The sequence below is a fragment of the Bos indicus x Bos taurus genome, chromosome 26 (genome assembly GCF_003369695.1).
Source record: "Bos indicus x Bos taurus breed Angus x Brahman F1 hybrid chromosome 26, Bos_hybrid_MaternalHap_v2.0, whole genome shotgun sequence".
Lineage (NCBI taxonomy): Eukaryota > Metazoa > Chordata > Mammalia > Artiodactyla > Bovidae > Bos > Bos indicus x Bos taurus.
Window position 1 is genome coordinate 7451672 of NC_040101.1, and position 25113 is coordinate 7476784.

At 51.7% G+C, this 25113-nt stretch overlaps 2 protein-coding genes across 3 annotated transcripts in view; one reads left to right on the forward strand and one right to left on the reverse strand.

Annotated features, from left to right (window-relative positions):
- The window catches only part of CTBP2 (C-terminal binding protein 2), a 35581-nt gene extending 18407 nt beyond the window's left edge, over nucleotides 1–17174 (forward strand). The window contains 8 exon segments of the mRNA XM_027528538.1: nucleotides 4621–4775; nucleotides 5106–5250; nucleotides 9038–9244; nucleotides 12580–12794; nucleotides 12941–13071; nucleotides 13604–13731; nucleotides 14250–14367; nucleotides 15772–17174. Coding sequence (XP_027384339.1) covers nucleotides 4621–4775; nucleotides 5106–5250; nucleotides 9038–9244; nucleotides 12580–12794; nucleotides 12941–13071; nucleotides 13604–13731; nucleotides 14250–14367; nucleotides 15772–15952 — 1280 coding nt within the window. The 3' untranslated portion in view covers nucleotides 15953–17174.
- Nucleotides 17175–17398: 224 nt separating this feature from the next.
- The window catches only part of ZRANB1 (zinc finger RANBP2-type containing 1), a 69463-nt gene continuing 61748 nt past the window's right edge, over nucleotides 17399–25113 (reverse strand). For both annotated transcript variants that reach the window (XM_027528539.1, XM_027528540.1), the window contains 4 exons: nucleotides 23993–24113; nucleotides 22107–22236; nucleotides 21772–22001; nucleotides 17399–20612 (listed from right to left, as the gene is read on the reverse strand). In XM_027528539.1, the coding sequence (XP_027384340.1) occupies nucleotides 20394–20612; nucleotides 21772–22001; nucleotides 22107–22236; nucleotides 23993–24113 (700 nt within the window). In that variant the 3' untranslated portion in view covers nucleotides 17399–20393. The remainder of the gene's footprint in view (nucleotides 20613–21771; nucleotides 22002–22106; nucleotides 22237–23992; nucleotides 24114–25113) is intronic.

Sequence of the window (25113 nt, forward strand, 5' to 3'; positions counted from 1 at the left end):
CTGGGGCAGACATCAGAGGTAGCCTTGAGCTGGGGCGCTGCGTCCCTGCTTGTGAGGAAGCAAGCCTGAAACCAGCAAGTAATTGACACCAGGGGAGTCGGCTGAGCTTTCTCTGCCCTGCAGACCTAATGCTGGATGAGCTGTTGAAAGTGCACTGATACGCCTTCCGAGGTGTGTCCAGGTGCAGTTGGAATTATTCTGAAATGGGTGGAGTGAGTTCATCAACGGGAAGGGAGACTGGAGAAGGGCAATGGTCAGCCTGACTTGAGGGCCGCCAGGACCCTCTGATCCTCCTCATCAGGTGCTTTCTTGGCCTCTGCTGGGTCCTTGGTCCCTGAGTTTCAGCTTCAGCATCAGTCCTTCCAATGAATATTCAGGACTGATCTCCTTTAGGACGAACTGGTTGGATTTCCTTGCAGTCCAAGGACTCTCAAGGGTCTTCTCCAACAACACAGTTCAGAAGCATCAATTCTTCGGTGCTCAGCTTTCTTTATAGTCCAACTCTCACATCCATACATGACCACTGGAAAGAACCATAGCCTTGACTATACGGACCTTTGTTGCCAAAGTAACATCTCTGCTTTTTAATATGCTGTCTAGGTTGGTCATAACTTTTCTTCCAAGGAGCAAGCGTCTTTTAATTTCATACAGTTAAAAATGTTTCAAGTTGCCAGAAGCACTGGAGAATGTCTCAGTTAATGTGAGGTGAGATGTAAAGTCTAATTGCTACTTCATCTTCCTGGCATTTCCTGGGCTCTTACTGGGTTCCTCCAGCAAGACTGTAGGCACAGTGGGTTCTGGGCACAGTGGCTTGAAATTAACTGGATTCTGAAGCATGCGGTTGATGAGTCCCATCTGGAACTGAAGGAGCATTGTCTATCCAGCATGGCCCCTTTGTAGAAGCCGACCTTGACAGTGACCTGGCTAAGCCATCTTGTCTTCAGTGCTGGGGGCCTCATGTGGCCCCCTTAAAGCCTGGCTCTACACTGGTCCCTGCACTTCATCCAGAATACCTGTGAATCTCGCCCATTCCCACGTGCCAGCCAGCCATCCGCCCTCAGCATCCTTCCCCAGCCTTGGCACCTGAGCCTCATGGTCCCCTTTGCATCTCTGACTCCTGCCTTACCATAGAGAGCTTGAGGCGGATATCTGAACCTCAGGCTTCAGGAAGCCCATGGGTCTTGTGCGTTCTGCATGCCCAGCCTGAACGAGGGCAAAGGGTGGGTTACGCCAAAGAGAAAGACAACCCAAGTCAGGGAGGGAGGCAATCGCTAGGCAACCCAGAGTTTGTTTCCCAGGTAACGGGATGCATGGACTGATGCTGTGGATGGACGCGTTGCAGCAGTGGCCCCTCAGCCTCTCCAGATGCCTGCCTGGTACCCACTGTTGTTTTCCCTTGTGATGACTTTTTAATTAACTGCTTGGATCTCTAGTCCTGACCATGAACTTTACAAATGTTGTCTGGTTAACCCTCCTGACAGCACACACCGCCCCCCAACCCTGGAGTGAAGTTGGGGTGTTCTTCACCCAGTGGGAGGAATAGCCTGGGCCAAGTGAGCACGTTTGCCCACGAGGTCCTCCAGGAGCCCAGCCTTGGGCTTTGTAGGAGGTGTTGGGGGCGAGGAGAAGCTGGAGGAAGAGAATGGGTCCTTTCGGGCTTGTCTCGCCATCTCACTCTCAGGGTGGGTGTGGACCCCAAGTTGGCACCGGCTGCCCCCGCCCCCCACCCCCACCCCCAACTGTCTCCTCCGGTGAAGTACTTTCCACCTTGTGCTTCTTCCTTGTCTGCTAACAGGACAGCGGTGCCGTCTCAGGGGTGAGGGGAGGGTGTGGGTGCCAGGTGACATCCCTGCTCCCCACTTCTCCCTCTGCGGGGTGTCCAGGGATCCTGTCTGCAGATATCGTTCTTGGTCTTTGGGGTATGTTATCCCCATCTGCACACAGCACCTCGGCTCTCATGGACCTTTCCGTTGGGGGCAAAGCAGGATGCTCGTGGGGTGCGCACCAGCCCCCCCAACAAGCAGCTGGCCTCAGTGCTGTGGGATGTGGGCTGGGGACCCTGTCCCCACTCGGGAACGCAGCTTTACTTGGCCACCGCCCCCCTTGGGGGAACCAGGTCCCGAGGAGGCAGTAAAGGTCTGGCTGCCACTTGAGGGCTGGGAGGGACCTTGATCACTCGTGATCCCCAGCCAGGCGCTGCCCAGAGGTAGCCTGCTGCCCCCAGCCACCCCGGCTGGTTCTTCCCAGGCCAGAACAAAAGGCTTTTCTCTGCTAGAGTTCAAAGAGACGATTGTCTCCTGAAGCTGCAGCTGTGGCGTGGGAGCACCATCCAGGACACATCCAGGTCGTGCGGGCGCTGGGGGGCCGGGTCCTGAGCCCTGGTGGCCGACTGAGGAGGGGCCTCACCCATGGCCATCTCATGGCAGCCGCGAGGGGAGCCCTTTCCAGCAGTTCTGGGCTGGGAGACTGAGGTCCCATGGGTGAGCACGTCAGCGGCTCCTGCTTTGGCCTTCGGGAGCCTGAGTGAGCCCGGTGCTGAAGAGAATAAAGAGATTCTGTGCTCGGCCTGGCCCTGGTGCAGTGGCCATCGTCAGAGTTTATCTGAACATCTGAGAACCTCAGATGTGTGGAAGGCTGTCTTGGGACCTGTGATCTGTGATACCAGCTGACTTGCACTATGGTCCTTTGAGAAGATTCATTTGTCAAGTCCCCGGCAGGCCACCTGCCCCCACCACCCAGCACACCCCAGCACGCACACACGCACGCACACACACACACACCTGCCCCCACCACCCAGCACACCCCAGCGCACACACACACGCACACACACACACCTGCCCCCACCACCCAGCACACCCCAGCACACCCCAGCGCACACGCACACACACACACACACACCTGCCCCCACCACCCAGCACACCCCAGCGTGCGCGCGTGCGCACGCACGCACACACACACACACACCACCCCCCCTGCCCCTTGTGATTTGATAAGAAAACAGGAGTGGCCCTGTCCTGGCCACCTGGTGCTGTAGTTCCTCCTGAAGCCCAGGGATGGGTCGTGGTGATTTAACATAGTGAAAGTCGCTCGGCCGTGTCCAACTCTCTGGGACCCCATGGACTATACAGTCCATCGAATTCTCCAGGCCAGAACACAGGAGCAGGTAGCCTTTCCCTTCTCCAGGGGATCTTCCCAACCCAGGGATCGAACCCAGGTCTCCCACATTGCAAGCAGATCCTTTACCAGCTGAGCCACCAGGGAAGCCTGAGAAAACAGGAGTGGGTAGCCTATCCCTTCTCCAGAGGATCTTCCCGACCCAGGAATCAAACCAGGGCCTTTTGCATTGCAGGCAGATTCTTTACCAACTGAGCTATCAGGGAAGCCCAGGAAGGTGATTGAACATGGGGGCCAAAAATCCAAGACCTTCCAGTGTGAACGTGAAGGGAATGGTTTGGTCATAGAGGATGAGTGGCCCTGGGCTGACGTGTGTGCCCCGATGATGGGTCCCCACAGCGGAGGGCAGACCAGCCCTCCGTCATTTGGGTTGGAGGCACGGCGCCACTGGAGAATGTGGCCTTAGGCAGCGTGCGGGCAGGCCCGCCCCCTCGCCAGCTGTGGGGCCAGCATCCTTTGTCTCCACTGGAACCATCAGCACATGAAAACAGCTCTGGCTGGTCTAGGTAGCTGACTTGCACTGTGGTCCTTTGAGAAGATTCCTTTTGTCAAGTCCCCAGCAGGCCTCCTGCACCCCCCATCACCACCACCACACCACATGCACACCCCACACACACACTCACACTCTCATACACACATGCCCCTCCTCCACCACCTCAGCCTGACTGCTTCTCCTCACCGAGCGCAGTGGGAGGGCGCCCGTTGCCCAGGGTTTCCTCCAGGAAGCTCTTACAGGGTGTCGTTTAGTCGCTCGGTCGTGTCCACGTCTTTGTGACCCCGTGGACCACAGCACGCCAGGCTCCTCTGTGCTCCACTGTCTCCCAGAGTGTGTTCAGGTCCACGTCCCTTGAGTCGATGATGCTATCTAACCATCCCATCCTCTGTCGCCCCCTTCAATCTTTCCCAGCATCAGGGTCTTTTCTAATGAGTCGGCTCTTCGCATCAGGTGGCCGAAGGATTGGACCTTCGGCTTCCTCCCGCAGTATGCTGGCGCCCTAGCGTGTCCCTCTTGTTTCACTTCGGCACATGTCACGCGTGTTTAGAAGGGCAGCGGGGCCTGGCGGGGACAACAAGGCACAGCATAGGGGCCAAGTGAAGTCTGCTCTACCTCCAGGAGCCGTGGGCTAGACCCCCTCGGATGTCCTGAGGTCTCTGGGTCTTGGAGGTTTAGGGGCAGCCGGGCAGCCCCAAGGCTGTCCCTGGTGGCAGCAGCGGGTGTGGGCTTGACCCGATCCCACATGGCGATAGAGCTGGCCGCATGTGGCCCCGTAGGGGGGCATCTTAGCTCCTCTGTCAAAATAAGCTGCTCAGATGTTCCTTCTCTGTCTCCTGGGCTGGTCCCAGAATCCTCCCAGGAGGGACGCATGTGGATGCTGGAGTTGGGGCACCTCCCTGGGGGATCCCCGGCCACTTGGCACACGCACCCTGTCCCCTCCCTCCTCCTAGGTATCCGCCCCCAGATCATGAACGGCCCCCTGCACCCCCGCCCCCTGGTGGCGCTGCTCGACGGCAGAGACTGCACCGTAGAGATGCCCATCCTGAAGGACCTGGCCACCGTGGCCTTCTGCGACGCACAGTCCACCCAGGAGATCCACGAGAAGGTGGGCCCCGCCCCATCCTGCCCGCCCGGCTGGGGTCGCCCCTTAGGTCAGGTGGCAGCAGCTGGCACTCAGCGAGCGCCCCTGCCAGGCCCCACTTCTTTCTACCCTGGTCTCGGCTGGCCAGTGCCTTGCCCCTCGTCCCTGAGGCTGCCCCCTGCCCCCGTTCCCTGGCATCACCCAGAGTCACCAGCAGGCCCCCAGAGCCCCACCAGGGCCCTCTCCCCTAGGGGGATGCCGTGGACACCCAGGCCGCGCCCTCACCGGTCATCTTCCTGCCAGAACTCAAGGGCGATGGGGGCCTCCAACTGTGCTCTGCTCGCCCCTTCACAGGTTTTAAACGAGGCAGTCGGTGCCATGATGTATCACACCATCACGCTCACCAGGGAGGACCTGGAGAAGTTCAAGGCCCTGAGAGTGATCGTGCGGATAGGCAGCGGCTATGACAACGTCGACATCAAGGCTGCAGGCGAACTCGGTAAGTGTCCGGCGGTGCCTGCTGAGTGCCCGATGGAGCAGATGAGGCCGGAACTGAGACAGCGCCCTGCTGGCTCCGGGCAGGAGGGTGGTAGCTGGTTTCAGAGGGAACCTAGCCAGCCAGACACACTTCCCTGCTGGAGGCAGAGGCCCCATCGAGGGGCCTGGGGGCTGTTCTGGGCTCTCTCACTTGGGAAGGACGTGAGCCAGATGAAGCCACAAGCCCTCCCCTGCAGAGGGGACTGCGTGAGCGGCTGCAGCCCTGTGCCAGCCAGCCAGGACCCACCAACCTGAGGTTGCTCTCGCTGAGTGCACAGCGTGGTGTTCCTGGGGTGGGGGGCGCCCTTTTCTGAGTCTCCTCAGGTCCTGGGGTGGCACCATCTCCCCAGGGCCGCCGTCCACACGGGAACCTTCCCAGGTCAGGGCAGTGCAGGGGGGCCACTGCCCAGCGTCCCCCCGCCCACCCAGCAGATGGGCACCCGAAGGCGGGGCTCCACGCCCCGAGGGAGGGCATTGGCATGGCGGCCTGGCACCTGACGTGGGCACTAAGCATGTTGGAACGTTGGCAGAGATTCAAGGGCCCAATTTGAACATTCTTTGGCATTGCCCTTCTTTGGGATTGGAATGAAAACTGACCTTTTCAGGTCCTGTGGCCACTGCTGAGGTCTCCAGATTTGCTGGCGTGTTGAGTGCAGCACTCTGAACAGCCTCATCTTTTAGGATTTGAAATAGCTCAGCTGGAATTCCATCACCTCCACTGCCGTCACCCCACCACCAAGGGGCCCAAGCTTTGACCACAGGGGTTCCCAGGCTGCCCTGCTGTCTTTGGAGGGGCCAGGGAGGTCCTGCTGGACAAGCCCTTCTGAAGTCAGCTTCCTTGCTGTCTTGAAGCATGTCGACCCAGCACCTAGTACGCAGGTTATGATCTGCCTGGTGCTCTGCAACCATGAGGCTGAGGCAGGCACCTCCCAGTGCCCAGGAACCCAGGCCTCTGAGCCCCTGCCTGCTCCAGCAACAGGCAGGAGGGTACACGTGGTGCCTGGCTCAGTCAGCTCAGTGTCACACCTGCGTGTGACCACCTACGCACGTGGGACCTGATGGTTCTGGCCGCAGCCCACTGACAGCCACCTGCTGCCTCTCCAGCTGGGTGCGCCCGGTGGGCTGCAGCTCCCTGCTGAGGTCCCCTGCGTGCCTCAGGGCCACACCCAGTTCCTGAGCCGCAGGAGGAGTTTTATGGGCACCAGCAGGAAGCAGGGGGAACCCTGACCCCAGTGGGGCCTGTTCTGAGTGGTGCTGAGTCTGGTTTGATTCTCCATGAGGGCACCGGCCTGTTGTGCGATCTGGCAGGTGCTCTGGGAGTTTGGGCCCCAGCAGGTGGGGCTTGCCGCCCAGGTGACCCCCGAGGAAAAAGCAGGAGGTGGTCCCTGCCCCTCGGGTTCTTCTCTTCCCCTCACCCATCCCGAGTGGGGTGCCTTGTGGCAGGTGGCTCAGAAGATCAATCTTGGTTTTTTCTGGGTGCCCCCTGGCCAGTCTCCAGCATCTCAACCCCTTCCCCAGGGCTCACTTGACCCTGTCCAAGAGAAGGGTCACGACAGGGGTCTGGCCGAGGGGGGCTCCCACGTCCACCCTGAGTCACTCTCAGCCCCTCTTTGTCGCCACAGAGAAGCTTGGGGAAGATGTGAGCCTCCAGAAGCATGTCTAATGTAAACTAAAATTTTCCATTTTCCCCTGGCGCCAGAAGAATGTTTTTGTTTGAAAACAAATGTTCTTTGTGCTCTGGATGGAGCTGAGGTCCCAAGTTCAAGCAGCGACTGAGAAAGTGGGGCCTGGCTCCCCGAGGGCTCTGCACCCTTCCCTCCGCCCCGCCCCCCCTTCCCGTCTCCACGGTGTGGCCCCTCGTGGCGTGGCCACCCACACGTGTATGCCATCGGGCTTCCTTGCCCAGACCCAGCTATTCCTCTGGGGCGGGGGCGGGCTGGATGGGGGAGGCGCCTGCCATCTCTGCAGTCTCGGGGGCTGCACCCGAGTGGGGCCCCGAGGCCCTTACCCCCACCCCCACCGCAGAGGCCAGCCAGGGGCCTGCAATGTCGGGTTGGAGGATGTAAACTGCGTGTCCACGGAGGCCTTTTCACTGACCCTGCTCCGATCTGATAAGAGCGCGGCTTCAGGGACATCTGCTGGGCTGTCGGAAAAGGGGTGTTTTCAAATGTGGAATCTGCGGAAGGAGCCCGGGCCTCCATCCAGCCGTCCTTTGTCTGCACGTGCCCTTCGCCACTTGTTCGGTCAGTTGACCTGTAATGAGGATGGAAGAACAGGTGGCCCATGTCTGCCCCTCTGGACGATGCCCCGGGTTCCTGGCGTGTGTTCCCAGGAAAGCAGCTCTCCTCCAGCGCGCCCTAGGGCCTGGGCAGGTAGAGGATGTGTTGCCCCAGGGTCCAGGAAGGAGCAGGATGAGGCGGACAGTGGCTGGCGAGAGCCCGGGCCCAGACCGAGCACCATCCCTCTGAGCTTTTCTGGCAAGCTTGCTGATCTGGTGTCCAGTCTGGCCCAGGTCAGCAGATGAGAGCAGAGAGCAAAAGCAGCTCCTCCTGGGGGTTTGCCAAGCTCAGGGCCGCTCTCTTGGGGTGATGACATAGAAGGGGGTGCTCCACGGAGTGGGTCCTGTGTCCTGTCCCTGCAGGACAGCTGCAGGTACCCTGTGCCCCCACCCCTGACCGGGAGACAGAGGAAGGCAGGGGCCCGAAGCTGCAGCCCTGCTGGGTTTGCTGGGTTCCTGCGCCTGGGGTTCAGGGCAGACCTTTGCAGCCAGGCCGCCACACTGGGCCATCCGGACACCTGCGTCCCTCCTGGAAAGCTGCTTGAGAGGCCGCCTCAGGCCTTTGTTGGGGCAGGGCAGGGGGGGTCATTGCAGGCCTGCTGGGCAGCTGGAGGAGCTGTCCCTCCCCGGTCTGAGAAATACTCCTCCCCCGGCCAGTGAGGAGAGTCAGTGCCCAGGCCCTTCCCACGTGAGACCTGGGGCAGGACTCCCCAAAGGCTTCCCGGTGCTGGCAGACTGGCCTTCATCTCTGCTCCTCATGCAGACCCCGAGGGCTCAGTCTTCTGCAGCTGCTGTCAGCCCTGCAATGCTTTGCAAAAGCTGGGTGGGCACCTGTCGCTCGATCTTCTTTCCACCCGAGCGGGAGAGGGGTTGGGGTCCGCGGGACAAAGGTGAGACTGGACGACAGATGCATCCTGTCCCAGCCCGCGAGCCTTGAAGGTGTTTGTTTCTAATTCTGTCTTGCCTTTTTTTAAAAAAAAGCAATAACACATTCATGACTTTAGACTCTTAGAATACAATTTTCAACAAAAGGCCAGTCTCCATACCCCAGCCCCACCTCGAGAGCAGGATCCAGGAGTTCATGCGTGGCAAGGAACCTCTGGGTCTCCAGGCCCCTAGGCCCGTCAGGGGCGGGGCCTGCTCGCTGCCTTCCTGCCACTGGAGGAAGGTGGTGGTCAGAGCTGGCTCGCTGCTCACTTCGCAGAGACGTAGGTCTAGAAGCACTGGGTGGGGGGGACGTGGGGTCAGTGAGGGGCTGAGGGGTGGTGAGCCAAGCCCTGGACAGCAATCCTCCTGGGATGGCCGTGGGGCTGGAGGCCCCCAGGCCACAGAGACCCTGACCCACAAGGACGACACGCGCACCGAGTGGCTTGCACCGGCCAACGCTGCCGCCCTGGGTGGCCTGGAAGCCCTGGCGCTTCCCCACGGAACGCGCCTGGCCTGATCCCCGCGCCTGGCCTGTCTTTCCCAGGGATCGCCGTGTGCAACATCCCGTCCGCGGCAGTGGAGGAGACGGCGGACTCAACCATCTGCCACATCCTTAACCTGTACCGGCGGAACACCTGGCTGTACCAGGCGCTGCGGGAAGGCACAAGGGTGCAGAGCGTTGAGCAGATCCGGGAGGTCGCCTCGGGGGCCGCCCGCATCCGCGGGGAGACACTGGGCCTCATTGGCTTCGGTAAGTGCGCCCCGCCCACCGCCCGGGGAGGGGCTGCCGCAGGGACCCTCGGGAAGGCTTCACTGCAGCTGTAGGAGGCCCTCTTGGGCCCAGAGGAGGGCTATGGTTGCGTGGCTTGGGAGGTCAGAGGTCAAAGCTGGCTAGGGAGCTGACCCCCAGGGAAGATGGGGACTGCTTTTGGAATACACTGCCTGATGGGTGTGGGGAAGGGAGGAGGCGGCAGGAGAGCATCCCCAGGGAGGGACTGTGCTCCCTGACCACCCCCAGGGGCAGAGGGTGAAGGGCAGTGGCGTGCTTGGCAGCTGGTGCCTGGGTGGAAACCTGGGCAGCAGGCCGGGCTGAGCACCCGAAGGTGCCAGGCAGGGGTGGGTGTTTCTGAAGGATTTCAAGCCAGACGGTCAGATCATCAGCTTGGAAAACTCACCAGGGGAAACATGAGACCCAGCTGGCCGCTCTGGGCGGGCCTGGGGCGGGTTAGCCCTGTGGGGAGCTGGTGGGGGGCCACACTGGGTGGAGAGCAGCCGGACTGCCAGGCTGTAGGCAACACAGGGGCCCGAGTCAAACAGGAGGGGGCTCTTGCTGGCTGCTGCATGTCAGTCCTGCTCCTTCCAGTTCTGTGACCTTGAGGAAAGGTCAAGAACTCTACCTCAAGGACCTTCCAGGACTGGACCTCTCTCTGCCTCAGTCTCCCCCGTCTGTACATTGGGGATGAGTGATACACAGCAGCTGCCCCTTAGAACTCAAAGAAGGCATGAGAATCTCATGGGGTCGGTGCTGTCTGCAGGGCTTGGCTTCCAGAAGGTTCCCCCAAGCTGTTCCTCAGCCCTGAGCTTGGAGCTCTGTCTCTGAATAACAGGACCCCTGGGATGGCCATGGTGCCACCTTCAACAGGTAGAGGGAGCGTCTTCCAGGAACGCACATCTTTCCCGCACCTGAGTCTTGAGTCTAAGAGCCCAGGTGTCGGGTGATCACACTCGCGGAGGTAAACTTGTTACAAGAGTCCAGCTTTGTTTTTTCTTGAGTGGAAGGTGGAAAAGGACTAAGAAACGCTGGTGCCGAGCCGTAGCACCCTCTGCTGGTGCCGAAGGGCTTCCTGCTGCTCTAGGAGGTGGGCCTTGGAACTGGTTCTTAGACCATCATGTGTTCTTGCCCCCGGTGGGCTCTGGCCACCATTAAGACCCTTGCCATGCGAGTGGCCTGGCCACATGGAAGAACACTCGTTTCCATGGCTTCTGACCAGGCATCACAGCAGGTTCTTAGAGGGGTCATTTCTCGCACTGTATCCTTCCCCATCCGCCTTCTGAAAGCCAGTCCCGTGATGCCAGCCCACCTGCTGCAGGCTGTAATCCAAGCCCCCCACCCCCACCCCGGTCACAGCGCCCCATACACCGTTTCTCCCTGCTGCCTCTGCTGGTCTCTCTCTAGCTTCCCAGAACTGCAGGCGGATCCGAGACAGGAGGGGGCTTGGTCGTGGGCAGCCTCGCCCCCTGCTGCCCGCCATCCAGGGCTGGAAGCACCCACTTGCCTAAGACTCTGCCCAGCTGCAGCAGCGGGCCCCCGAGTGTGGAGCAGGTGCCGCCAAACCCAGTTCATGCCATCACGTGGGGCCCTGGACGGGCCATCCCGAGCTTGACCCCGGCCCGCACTGGCCCAAAGGCAGTGATCAAGGCCAGCCTCCAGGTTGGGGACGAGCATGCAAGTCTGGAGGGAAGGCCTGCCGTCAGTGACAGCGTGTGTACACAACACAACTCACACACCACACCACACCACACGCACGCGCCAGGACAGTTGGGATCTCCGACACTGGGTTTGACCTCCAAGTTGCGAACAAGCTTGAAAATATGAAGGGAAAGCCTGCCATCGGGGACAGTGTGTACACACACCAAGGCCAGACTGGGTTTTGACCAAGTCAGTAAGAGAATTCAGCATCAGGTATTGTACAGTTTAGTCAGGAAAGCCCCATGGTGGAAAGATGAGCGTCTGTGAATTTGCGAGCCGCAGAGCCGTGAGACGTGACGTTGAAACTGGCCGTGACCCTCAGCCCCTGGAACCGCCACCCAGACCCCGTCTCCCCTTAAAGCGTCAGGACACGGGGCAGTGGGGGTGGTGCTGAGGACCCACGAAGCAGAGTTGGGGGTGTTCTGGTATTGGCTGTGAGCTCCCAGCAGCCGCGTGGCGGGGCCGTGTCCCACATCTCAGGTTCATTAGAGGAGGGTCTTTCGGTCGCCCTTGTTCCGGCCCATCTGTCATGGCAGCTCTTCTGCCGCGTGTGGCTGTAGTTCCTGCTTCACTGTGTGTGAGTGGTGACCCTGGGGACGGCTGGCATGAGGAGTATCCTGGTGACCCCTGCAGCTGTCCCTTCCGAAGGGCCTTCTGAAACCTTCGCCTCCAAAGCACAGCCGCTGTTACCAGTGCTGCCTGTTGAGATGCCGGTTCCGCTGGAGGGGGAGCCGGTCCGCCACCCCCTGCCCTCCGGTGGGCTTCCTGTCCCTTTCCCCTCCTGCACAGTGGAGCAGTGGTCTTCCCACCAGGATTTATTCTGTGCTGTCCCCGAATTGGCCCCTTCAAACATCATTCACACCATTTTGTGTTCCAGCTGAAAACTGCTTTGGAAAGTAAAGTGCTCCACCCCTGGGGGTCAGTGGGAGTCAGGGAAGCCTTTGCGTCCTGTTAGGTGACTTGTGGGCCCAGTCCACACTCCACACAAGCTCAGAGCCCCACCAGACCGGTTCCCCATGGCAATGAGCGCTCAGGCCAGAGTGCAGTGATCAGTTTACCCCCTTCATGAGCAAACAAACCTGGTGGTAATTACATAAGAGAACAGTCCTGGTTCAACAGTGAGAGCAATAACGAGATGAAGCTCAGCTTAAGAAGGCTGCTGTGTAAGCAAACAAGGAGGGGAAAGATAAATACGGAGGGAGAGAATGCTGGTGGTTGGGAGGCAGGAGACAGACACGTGGAGGCCACTGGATTGTTCTCTCTGGTTATGTTTGAAAATGTGCATAACAATGACTGTTTGAAAAAAAGCAACATCTGATAGTAAGTACACTTGATCAGCATTGCATTGCTCACCCAGGGAGCTGGCCTGGCTTCTGCCCAAGTGACCCTGGAAGGAAGAAGTGCTGGCGTGGCATTGCCAAACCTTGGGTGTTCAGGTCCTTCAGCAGCCACCACTGCTTGGCTCCAACTGCCAGCAGGCACGGCCAGCCCAGCTTCCCAGTCCCAGAAATGCAGGCAGCAGAGGTGGGGCACACCCCGCAAGGCCCCCCAGCCTGGTGACGAGGAGCGGCAGGAGGGGCCGGCCTCACTCACCGGGACGCTCTCTTTCCGCACAGGTCGCACGGGGCAGGCGGTTGCCGTTCGAGCCAAGGCCTTTGGATTCAGCGTCCTATTTTATGACCCCTACTTGCAGGATGGGACGGAGCGGTCCCTGGGCGTGCAGAGGGTCTATACCCTGCAGGACTTACTGTACCAGAGCGACTGCGTCTCCCTGCACTGCAATCTCAACGAGCATAACCACCACCTCATCAATGACTTCACTATAAAGCAGGTAAATGGAAACGACACTGGAGAACTTCTCTCCAAATGAAGGGGAAATGGGAAACTCCTGCAGCCCCACCTCCCTCCTGAAACCTCCCGAGGGGGCAGCATCTGCTCACCAGCTTCTCTCCCACCCTGCCCCCCTCACCCCCCTAGATGAGGCAAGGCGCCTTCCTAGTGAACGCAGCCCGCGGTGGACTGGTGGATGAGAAAGCCTTAGCCCAAGCCCTCAAAGAAGGCAGGATACGAGGGGCGGCCCTCGACGTGCACGAGTCGGAGCCTTTCAGGTTGGTTTGGGGAGACTGTGGAGATGTTTGCAGCTGGAGCTCAGGACTCACACAGGGACTTGTAGGACCCAGGTCCTCACCCAACTCCTCGCTGTGAACTTGGGGCAGCTGCCCAGACAGGTCCTGGGGAGGAGGCTTTAACCAGAGGCTAAAGGACTCCATTCTAAGGGCTGTACTGTATTCTCACAAAGGGTAAAAGGGCTAGAAGTTCCCCCAAAGATCACCAGAAAGGGGGCCGGCAGAAAAATAGGGAGAGCAGGCTGTGTCCACAGCCCGACCATCCCAGTGAGAGGCAGGCCAGTCAGTCCTCCAGAGAACTGTTTCCTCTTCCTGAGTACTCCTGACATTGTCATTACAGAGCAGTTGTATGAGTGGGTTCTGAAAGTCCCAACCCCATAGAACACACCCTGCAGAATCCCTGTTTTATCTGCGTCAGCTAACATCCCACATGGCCAAGAGCTCCTGTTTGACCAGTCGGACAGGGAGTGATGTGCACTCGTCTCATTTCCTATGTTTTTGTACATTCACCCAGCTTTGCTCAGGGTCCCTTGAAAGATGCACCGAATCTCATCTGTACTCCCCACACAGCCTGGTATAGTGAGCAAGCCTCACTGGAGATGCGGGAGGCGGCCGCCACCGAGATCCGCCGGGCCATCACAGGTGAGCAGGCCGCAGACGTCAGGGTGAGAGGGCTTGCCGTGGGCAGGAATTGCTTTTAGGGGTCAAGTCGAAGAAATGTGTTAATTAGGCCGTGCTTCTTTCAGAGGAAACCAATCCCCTTTTGTATTACCCAACGTGAAGTTTTGCGGACCTGGAGGGGGAGCCGCCCTTCTGTTAGGCTGAGGGACCCATGTGGCTCAGACCTGTAACAGGTCGTATGCTGGGAAATTATGAGCCAGCCCTTCCTGTTAACCAGTAGGAGACTTGGGGAAGCTTCCCTGGAGGCTTAGTGGTTGGAACTCTCCCTTCCAGCGCAGGGTGTGCGGGTTTGATCCCTGGTTGGGAGCGAAGATTCCCACATGCCTTGTGGCTAAAATACCAAAACATACACAGTATTATAAACAAGACTTTTAAAATGGTGCAGAAGTAAAGAGACTAGCGTGGTAGCTGTTCCCCCAAAACAGCTAAGTATAATGTTTAACTTCATTGTATGATTAATTTCAATCGTCTTATTCCAGGTCGCATCCCAGAGAGCTTAAGAAACTGTGTGAACAAGGAATTCTTTGTCACAACAGCTCCCTGGTCAGTAATAGATCAGCAAGCAATTCATCCAGAGCTCAATGGTGCCACATACAGGTGAGGAGAGGAATGGCCAGGGCCCTGCTCCCCAGGGGTGGGGTGGGGGTGGGGGGCATAAAGCCAACGGGAGCACTGGCGGGAAATCCAGTCCCGTCCCCTCATCCCTGGCTTCGGTGGAGCAAATTTTAAGTTTTGGGGCAGGGCTGAGAATTGAAATTTCTATTTTAAAGGATACAGACTTTGAACCACTGTGCCAGGATGTGATTAAATATTTAGTGTGTGTAACAGGACCTGTACATGAAAGCTCCTGCTCTGGGCAAGCAGAGCTAAGTTATTTCTTCCCAGGTCCCATGGCTTTATTTACATTTCACAGGTTCTATTAAAGTTCCGCTTGTGTTTTATCCCCATAAGCATTTTCAAGCCACACTTGAGCCCAGCCCCAGGTTGGATTCCCCTGTACCCTTTAAGAGTCACATCCTAATTATTCGTCTAGACACAGCAAGGCTCCTTGGCCCCTAGGAAAATTGCTTGTGCTGGAAGGGCTTGCAGCTCACAGGGATCCTGTCTGGCAAGAGTCCCCTTGCGTGGTCCCTGACCAGACTCACTGTCACAGGCTCCAGGATGCGGAGTAGCATAGCTTCCAGAGGGGAACACCATCCCCTTTACCGCAACTGTGAAGGGCTGGGTAACTCAGATGAATTCTAAAGCCCCTGCCTCATAAGTACGTTCTGTCCTCAAAAAATGTGCATGTACCGAGTCACGTTTGTGCACTGCGTACACACACAGCCATCCCTGTGCCTGCAGTGTAAGACGAACCCGTGTGCAGCTGCCCTCCAGGTATCTTCAGGGGGCCAGGCCTCCAGCCCATCGCCAGCTCACCATCGGCCCTGCTGCCCTTCCGCATCTGTTACAGGAGCACATAACCAACCAGTGTAGGACGTCACACTTAGTAAGCGCACTTCAGGCTATTAGTGAAGTGCAAGTCACTCAGTCGTGTCTGACTCTTTGCGACCCAGGCCAGAATACTGGAGTGAGTGGCCTTTCCCTTCTCTGGGGGATCTTCCCAACTCAGGGATCGAACCCAGGTCTCTTGCACTGCAGGCAGATCCTCTACCAGCTGAGCCACAAGGGAAGCCTATGCTGTTAGGAAATCATTAAATCCATTGACAATAGAAGACCCGGAGAACTTGAGTCTGTTTCGTACAGAAATGTTTACCCAGTGCAACACAGTTTCCCCAAACACAGTTAGTATGGGTTATTCACCGTCGTCTAAAAGCTACAAAATTAGTGCTTTATTGTTTATGAATTAGATGTCAGTGTTTAAATTTCCTGTGTGTATTCCTCCTTGCTTTGCAGGTAGGAAATTATTATTATATACATTCCATAAAAAAGGCAGAGCCAAGAGGTTGGCAACTTCCTGACCCTGAACTTAACCAGCCCTTTCTCTTGTGTGCGCCTCAGATACCCGCCAGGCATCGTGGGCGTGGCTCCGGGAGGACTTCCTGCTGCCATGGAAGGGATCATCCCCGGAGGCATCCCGGTGACCCACAACCTCCCCACGGTGGCACATCCCTCCCAAGCTCCCTCTCCCAACCAGCCCACGAAACACGGGGACAATCGAGAGCACCCCAACGAGCAATAGCAGCGAGTGATGAAAGGTAATCATTCAGATACACCTGGGACCAAGAGACAGTGAAAAATGAACTAAGAGAAAAGGAATTTGACAGTCTTTTTAACTGATTCTGGACATATGCATCATTGACGTTGCAGTGTTACAGCTACAGAAGAGCTAGAAGCCGAGACGTGGGAAAACTGAAGATGTCGTCGTCTGCTTGCGGAAGCGCTGAAAGAGACTAGGACGTGATTTATTAACGACCAACTTCTGTTATTGTGTGTTAAGTTTTTCATCTGTGCATCAAATCACAAAGAATAAATAGATCTTTTTCCTTTATCAGTCCCTTGGGCACAGGAGGTCCTGAACACCTTGCTCTAGAATGTTGCATCAGGAGTTCCAAACATCAAAATAAAATATTAAGAGGAAATCCCCACCCTATGACTCTAGTCCCTTCGGTCCACGGGGCTGGTTACCTCTTTTGCTAATAGGAAGATTAAATTACTACAAAATGGGGAGAAAGCTGTCTGCCTGTGTTAGACACCGCGAGCACGGGATTGAAGACAGTACAGGCTCCTGTACAGAGAATTCTCTCCCATCTGAACTGCGTACTGAGCGGGCAAGTTGGTTGTGAGTTCAGTAAAACCCTCTGATGATGCAAAAAAAGAAAAAAGTATTAAGTTTCACAAGCTGTTTGTACTCAAATATATTTTCTCAGTTTCAGATCCTCAGCTATTTTATTGAGTGGAAAGTCTTGAACTGAAAGGGTTCAAGAAGAATAATGTTGCATTTCCTTATGTCTCAGGAAACACTTTTTATGGTAACTTGTCAGATTGTCTATGAACAAACCCACTTTTTTAGACATTGATAAAGTCTTCTTTTCTTCACGTGATATTTTATACAAGAACACTTCAGGTGTGTTATTAGATGTGACTGATTTTAACAAATCCTATTAGATTTGTATCAACTAGTTACATGTTATATTCATAGTCTTTTGTGAATCATCGCCTTTTTGTTTAAAAGATGGCCTATTTTGAGCCTTTGTATAGGTACATTCCTGTTTTTGTGACAAAAAGAAAAAAAAAAACCTTTAAAACTGTCCCAAACAGAAAAATAATGGCTATCAGAAATATGTTTTGTTTTAGTGTGAGTTACCGTTACTGTATTTGTTTATTGTAAAGGTGGACATTTAGCGTTCAGTGCAGTTTTCAATAAAAAGTAATAAAAATTTCTGTTAAGCTTTGAAATTCAAGTACATCTCACTAATGTAAAAGTTCTCTCGAGATGTTAACTCAATTAGCCCATTTCTTTCCCAACTCTTGTTATTCCCAGGTTCAAAGATTAACAATACTTTCCTATTTCATAACCAGACTCAAGAATGCTGATAATTACTTCATGTGATAAACCAAAACTTCACATATGTCCATTCTTAAGATGAAATGGGTGGATTAGAACTAATTCAAGAAACAAAATTGGTCAAGTTTTAGTTTTGATTTTAATTTACCCAAAAGTAAAATTACCTGACCCAAGCATTAATGCAGGAAAGGGAGGTGAATCTCAAAAAATTGTTTGTAAATGATATTTACAAAGAAATGTTGCAAAATAATTAACATCAGTCATTTCCATGTGTGAAGAACTTTCAGTTGATTTAATAAGTCTTCCTTTCTTAAATAGCATTAAATCCCTTCTGTAAATGCTGGTTAAGTCCATCAAGTCCAGATATCAAACACCTTTACAACTGCCCCGCCTCTTTCCATTTAAAAAAAAGTCATGGCAACTGAAAACATCAACCTCCTCACTCATTTTAAGGTGGTGGTCCTATCCCAACTTTCCCGTGAAAAATTACATTAAAGCCACCTGACGTGGATCGAGGTGGAGCGCATGGTTACTGACCTGTATCACCACTCCGGGGAGCGGAGCGGCGGTTCGCTGTCATCTTCATAACCACTTGTCAAGCGTAATCAGTGCAGGGATGACATCTGCACACCAAGGAGGCCCCACCCGCCCATGCGCAGCAGTATCCCCTTAACACAGACTCGTCTGTCACAGGATGAGCCTAAGAGCCAAAGACATGAAAAGGCAGGCAGGCCCACATCCTGTCTTTTAATTTGAACAGAAACCACCACGCTGTATTCTCCCAAGAGGAACCGTAAAGTCAAGTCCATACAGTTCAGGTATTACCGTCCAGAGTCAACCAAAAGACACTGAGTTATCTGTCACCCCGCCACATGGAATCTGAGAAAGGACTGCAAATTCTGTCTTGGGATGATAGTTATGGCTGTTTGATAGTTCAAGAGCTTAACATAGCATTGACTCACCAAAATGTTAGCCTTTACCAGCCAATCTGCTGTGAAAACCATTTAAAGCTCCGCCAAGTCTGAAGCCTAAGAACTGGAGCGTATATATATATATATATATATATACACACACACACATACACACACACATATATAGTTCTTTCCCACAGGGAAGAATGCTGTACCTGTTAAGCTAGATGTGGCCAGGGTCACTGATCTATAAGTAGAGGCACCTCAGGGGACACATCACTCAGCAGACACAGCACGTGGAGGCCGAAGACCGAGCTGCGGCTTCCCAAACAGCACTGACTATCCTGGAGACCCTAGCCACCAGATGCTTCTCCCTCAAACCTTTCCTCTGTCTTCTTCAACTGGCTTAACCGCAACTAGAATGGGTTGTCTGGCCACTAAAGAATTCTTCCTATATATGAAGAAAAGTTCATAGGGATGCTATGCTAAGTAGTCAGAATGGCAGCCTTCTAAATCCTTAATTACTGTCCAAAACGAAAGCAAACCAGAGGATCAATTTTGTAAGAAAACATCAGCCCCTTGAAACAGTAGCATACCAATATTATATCAAAATTCATTTATATGGGATCCAATTGCAAATATTCTTCCTGCAAGTTTTAGCATGCAGCAGCAGCAATCTTTCATCCTGGAAACACCTTTCAGGGAGGGAAGAAAGAACTAAAGAGATGACATCTCACAGGTATTTTACTATTTTTAGTATTTCAGCATCAAATCTGAGGTTGTGCACATTTCAATACCATCTAAATAGAACTTAGAAGAAAACAAGAAGCAAATATTAAAAGGTTTTCACAGCCTTTTTATCAAAGGGAAAGAGTGTGTATGTGTGTTTGAAATTCCTTGCCACATCAATAGTCTACAAAGTGCTTATCAGGACACTAAGTCTTTTTGTGTTCCTGAGATAGGTCTGAAATTTTTACCCAGTATTGAATGTATACCTGAAGTGGTCAAATAATACTTTTACAGAAAGTTTTTCTACCTAAGATTATAGTTATAACTTTAAATAAGAATGGCCACAATTAACCAACATGCAAAAATTCTCAGACTACTCACTGAGAAATTCATTATACAATGCATTTAAACCACCTTACTGCATTCTTAAAATCTTTATTCTATTCTGAACGGAAATTCGCAATTAGCCCAAGCAAAGGCATGCCTTTCTAACACAATTTGCTTAAAGCAGAGTTGATGATAAAGAATCCAAAGACCCTCTGCACGACAACCTGGGAGTCTAATGTCCACAGAGGCAAGTGAGCAGACTTCACATAATTCATTCAGTTCAAGTGGGCTGGCTCCCCAACCACTGCCCTAATGTATATCCATGGGGTAACTACTCACAAGGAGACTGCTGCCCAGAGTCTGGTGGAGGAAGCCTCAGTTTAAGAGCACTCTTCCAAACAAATAAATACCTAAATACCAAAAGGCGGCTTATCAGAAACTGAAAAAGACAAAATAAGAGAAACCAAAACCCTTTTCAAAACAAGGGAATGATGTCTACATGAAGTTCACTCAATAAAAAATTCTGACTTTTCTTACAGTTTGTTCCTTAAAGATTTGATTTTATTGGGCACAACAGGAACTAAATTACTAATAAAAAATAAAAGCTTGTTTTTATTTTTATGTTTTGCTATGGATAATTTGTACAAAAAGTTTCCAAATCTCTACCGAGCTCTAGTGAGACAGAATGTAAAATGGATCTTTTCAGATGGAAGTAGAATGCCAGGTTCTACTTTAAAAAGAATTATCTCAAAGGAACAAAGAGTGACCTGCCATGTGCTTTTGGAGGTGCCCATGCTGGAAAAACTTCTCAATAATATGAAGATGCTGGTACAACTTTTCCTATTACACAACTTCTTACACAACCACATGCGTTACATTTATAGACAGATTTACAATCTGAAAGGAAAAAAGTTCTGTCTTAATAAAATTAGTTTTTTGTTTCTTTTTTACAAACTGTAGTCCAAAGTTCTGTCTCCTCATGCAGCAGACACATCGTCTCTGTTGGGTATGGATCAGAAAAAACCCTTCCAAGCAGAACCTGCCAGGTTCGCTTCATTCCATGCCGTGTGCTCTGCTTGGAGCAACACACTCATGTGGGGTCCCGCACAGAGCTGATACCTTGGTCTTCTGTTCTTGGATTTTTTTTTTCATTCATCTTCATCATCTTCGTCTTCCTCTCCATCAGATAGGGATGTACAAGGCCGGATCTGTCGGTAGCGGTCAAGCCATTTTTCTACCATTTGCGTGACCAGGGGGTGATTTCGCCGCCGAGAGCTCTTCTGCATGGCCACGAGAACGCCTCCCTCAGTCACGCAGCAGTCCAGCCACTCCCTGAGCAGTTTTTCTTGCTGTTCCTCATTACCTAGCTTTTAGAGGAATGTGAAGAAAAGGAAAAATAATATGACAGATCAGAGATCTGACAGGAAAAATTTCATAGAGACCTACAGCTGGTATGATTAACGAAAGGGCCAGAGCAACGAAGTGTTTCAACCTAGGTTCTACTCTCATCAATTTTATGTTTAAAACCCTATGGGTAAAATGTCAACTTGAAAATTCACAGACAAACCTAGAGGGAAGAACGGCCTAATGATAAGTTCATTTGTTTGATATAATGGCAAAAAGGAAGTGTTCTCCAATACATTGATTCTGGCAAAGAAAAGACTAGAAAGAAAAGTTGCAGCTTCAAAAAGAACAAGGTAAGTTTGCTCAGAAAGCTATGTACAGGGTGAAGTTACAAAAATTATCTATGAATTTTTTTCTTAATGTTATGCTTATAAAAGTTTTATAATAATTACTATATTAAATAAAAGACCAATACTTTTTATAAGAATATGGGTTTTCTGTGAGTATTCTTTCACACCTTCTCATCACTTCCCTGCAGCTACAGGGAGCTCCTACCTGCTGCTCCCACCACTGCCCAGGTACCTAGTCTCACCTGAGCGGCCAGTGCGCCTCTTCTATGCAAACTGGCTGCTGGCTCCCTAGCTCACCCACAGTAAAAGTCAGAAAAATTTAAAAGACTGCTGATGGCCACCCCGCAGCCTCAGCCTCCTCTCCCCCTTGCCCAGTCCCCACAAGCCACACCAGCCTTCCAATTCCCTCTGCTACAACTCTCCTCCCCCAGTTCCTGCAAGACTCCTTCCTCTTGAAGTCTCAATTCAAGCGCCACCTCCTCAGTGACACCTTACCTTACCGCCCCCAGTTCAGCCACCGACACCCTGCACCCCATCCCTCCCTTTCCCCCTCACCCCATCTTTTTACTTCTCCTCAGCACTCATCACTACCTGAGGGCATGGACTTCCATCTTCACTGCTTTATCTCCACACAACACCTCCTACACAGCTGTTCTGAAAAGGTAAACTTCAGTCTGTCTGACTAGGATTTATAGAAAGTGACAATTACTATGACTAAACTCAAAACTGTAAGTGGTAGTGCAGATAACAGCACACCCGAGAGACACCCAAGGCCAGGTTCTGGCACAGCGCTGCTACTTTGAGGAGTTAAAGTGAGAAACAGGCGTCTTACCTCCTGAGCAGAAAGAAAGTGCACGTGGAGTAACTTCCTCTCACTGTCAACCAGAGGCAGAAACGTGATGGTGACATCGTCATCAGTGTTCAGGTTAGCACCAGCACCTCGGTTACCATAGCCATCATTTTCCATGGCAACCAAAGCAGAGAAGTGGCCCCTTGTATAGCCCAGAGCAATCGGACTTTTCCAACAAAAACTCTGTTCCCACAACAAAGGCAAATACACACCTGGAAAGAGGGAAGAAAATCACAATGGGATTTTCAGGATGTGACTGCAATGTGCCTTAAAATAATAAACAAGAAAGTTCCAAAATACTAATGATAATGGTTTACCTTGAAACCGAGTATATCCTAAAGTTTCTCCCCGAAAACTTTTATAATATTTTACTCCATAAACTATAATTGGTCGTCTAAGAATATGTGCAAGTACAAAAATGTGAGTCTGCTCCAAACTTGCTCCAGGCTGTACAGAACAAAACAAAAGAAAGAATTTCTCTTTAAAACATCCACTACCACCCTGGAAAACTGACATGTATAACAAAATGCTGCCCTCCTTCAGCACACTATCTCCATTCATTAAAAAAAAAGTATGGCACTACTACTGTCAAGCTAAGAATGATTCCTCAAGTAGCAAAGTCCAATAAAAGACATCTGCAAAGCTTATACACAGATATCCTTCGCTATCCAAACTCAAGAACTAAACAGATCTGGTTAAATACTGATCTGAGGAATAAGAGATTCAGACAACAAAGGAGTCTTATTCACATAACTGCCTTCTGGTCAGGTTCCTCGTGAACTACAACAGGGTCCCCCCGAAGTGGAGAGAGGAGCCCGACTGTCCCACAGGGATACAACAGCTTGCAAATGGCCACATCACCTAACACAGAAACACTCGACTGGCCTCCTTCCCTCAGCAACGACTCTGACAGCACCTTTACAGCAGGTGCATGACCCTGCCCAAAGGGTGAACCCCGCCCAAATGGCCCAATGACAGAAGGGACTTCCCTCATGTTGTACTAAGGAATTATGGTGCTTTCTGCAAAGGAAAGAAGTGATTTGTTGTGCATATACATGAATTTTACAGTTCAGTAGATTAATGAAGTGAAAGTTGCTCAGTCGTGTCCGACTCTTTGTGACCCCACGGACTGTATAGTCCATGGAATTCTCCAGGCCAGAATACTGGAGTAAGGCCTTTCCCTTCTCCAGGTCATCTTCCCAACCCAGGGATCAAACCCAGGTCTCCCGCATTGCAGGTGGATTCTTTACCAGCTGAGCCACCAGGGAAGCCCAAGAATACTGGAGTGAGTAGCCTATCCCTTCTGCAGCGGATCTTCCCGACCCAGGAATTGAACTGGGGTCTCCGGCACTGCAGGCAGATTCTTTACCATTCTCATTCATACTTCCCTGAGCTATGAGCGAAGTATATTAACAACACTTCACAAAACTAGCGCACGTCTGAGAGACAACTCAACACATCTATACAAGTTCATTCCAATCACTTCTGTCCACGGAACCTTCTCCATGGCCTACCTCACGTGGACACAGCATCAACCAGGCAGCCCTACGAAGACCACAACTTTAGCCTCAGGGGCCTCACAGCGCACCATCAGCACAGGAGTGCCCATTATCAGTGAGTGATCTTGGACACAGAACGGGAGCTAACCCACAGATGGGTAAAGCAGGCATAAAGCTGCCATTTTTTTTAAAATTTTTATTTGAATATAGTTTATTTACAATGCTGTGCTAGTTTCTGCAGTAAAGTGAAATCATTTATACATAGACATACACCCACTCTTTCTTAGATTCTTTTCCTATACAGATCATTACAGAGTTCCCTGTGCTATGCAGTAGGTCTTCAGTTATCAATTTTATATGTAGCAGTGCGTGTATGTCAATCCCCCAGAGCTACCTCTCCGTGAAGACAACATAACTGAAGAGCTATCTGGGGAAATATTTACGAGGTTAGAATCACCAAGTAAAACGTTCATTCTGACAGTTTTCTAGTCACTTAACATAAAAACATACTGCCCTCCCTGTTCGGCAGTGAGGCCTATGGTCACAGAGCCAATCAGCAGTCAATGGAACCTGAGCCACCTGATGCCAAGTCCTCGACTCTCCTCTGTACCACTCTGCCCCAACGTGGTCTCACTGCAAACCAAGGCATGCAGAGCAGCGGCCTCACTTTTTCAGAGAAGCAACATGCCTGGAAGCATTCTTACCTGACTAGCAAGAGACAGTATAAATGCCCAGTCTTCTTGCCACTGTTCTTCTCTCAAGGAAAAATGTAAACCAAAGCTCTGAGAATACCAGGACTCCCAATCTTTCCAACGTGTATAAAACCTAAAAAACAACACAGTAAAAAAGAAGCCTTTCTATAAACAGTTCATTTAATGGTCTAATCATTTATTTAATGTAGTCTTTAAGCACATCATATGCAGAGATTTAATAATTCATTTTACCTGGCTTGAAGTAAATTTTTCAAATTAAAAATGCCTCCACTCTGCTAGCAGATACATTTTAACATATCTTCAGACATAATCTGATTCACCACCCACCAAACTTTCATCAGAACTTCAAACACTAATGACAAGAACAGCTGATTTCAACTGTCTACTATTGGTTTACAAATGAAAAACACTCAAAATCATCTGAGAGTTTGGATAAAATCAAAGACACTTTACTCCATTAATGAACAGTTTCCACTACTTGGTCACAGATTTAGAAATAGCCCATGTGTTTACGAGAATATCAAAATCACTTCCTTGAGATTTCATTACATAAAATTATTTAAGTATCACATGATAATAAAATCCAACTATAAAAATAATCCCCTCTTCATGCTTAATACCTCTCTAAATACTTCAGCCTAATAAATTATGAAGATTAAAACTCAAACTAGGCCACTGGTAGACTGAATTACTAAAACAAAACATTCTTTTTCTTTATAACATCAAGTATACAATTAAATAAAGCCAGATATAATTACATTGAAAACTGTGATCTTACAAACCAGCAAAGGCCTCTGAAGACAGATTAACCAGTAACATATTACAAACAGTTAACCAGTTTGTAACATTACAATCCTCTCACATGTAATGAACTATCAATCCCCAATACTTCTATGTACTTGAATTCTAGGTGAAAGAATAAAAAGATCAGAAAACATTCCCTCGCTATTGTTGAAAAGTTAAGGTATTAAATGTCTTAGTGTCACGCGTTTCTTTAACTTAATGTAGGGTTTTGTAAAAAGTAAACTAATGTTATTTTAGATTTAAAATAGAATGTTACAGAGGCTTAACTCTTGATTAGAAAAAAAACTTTTTTTCTATTTACAGTAACC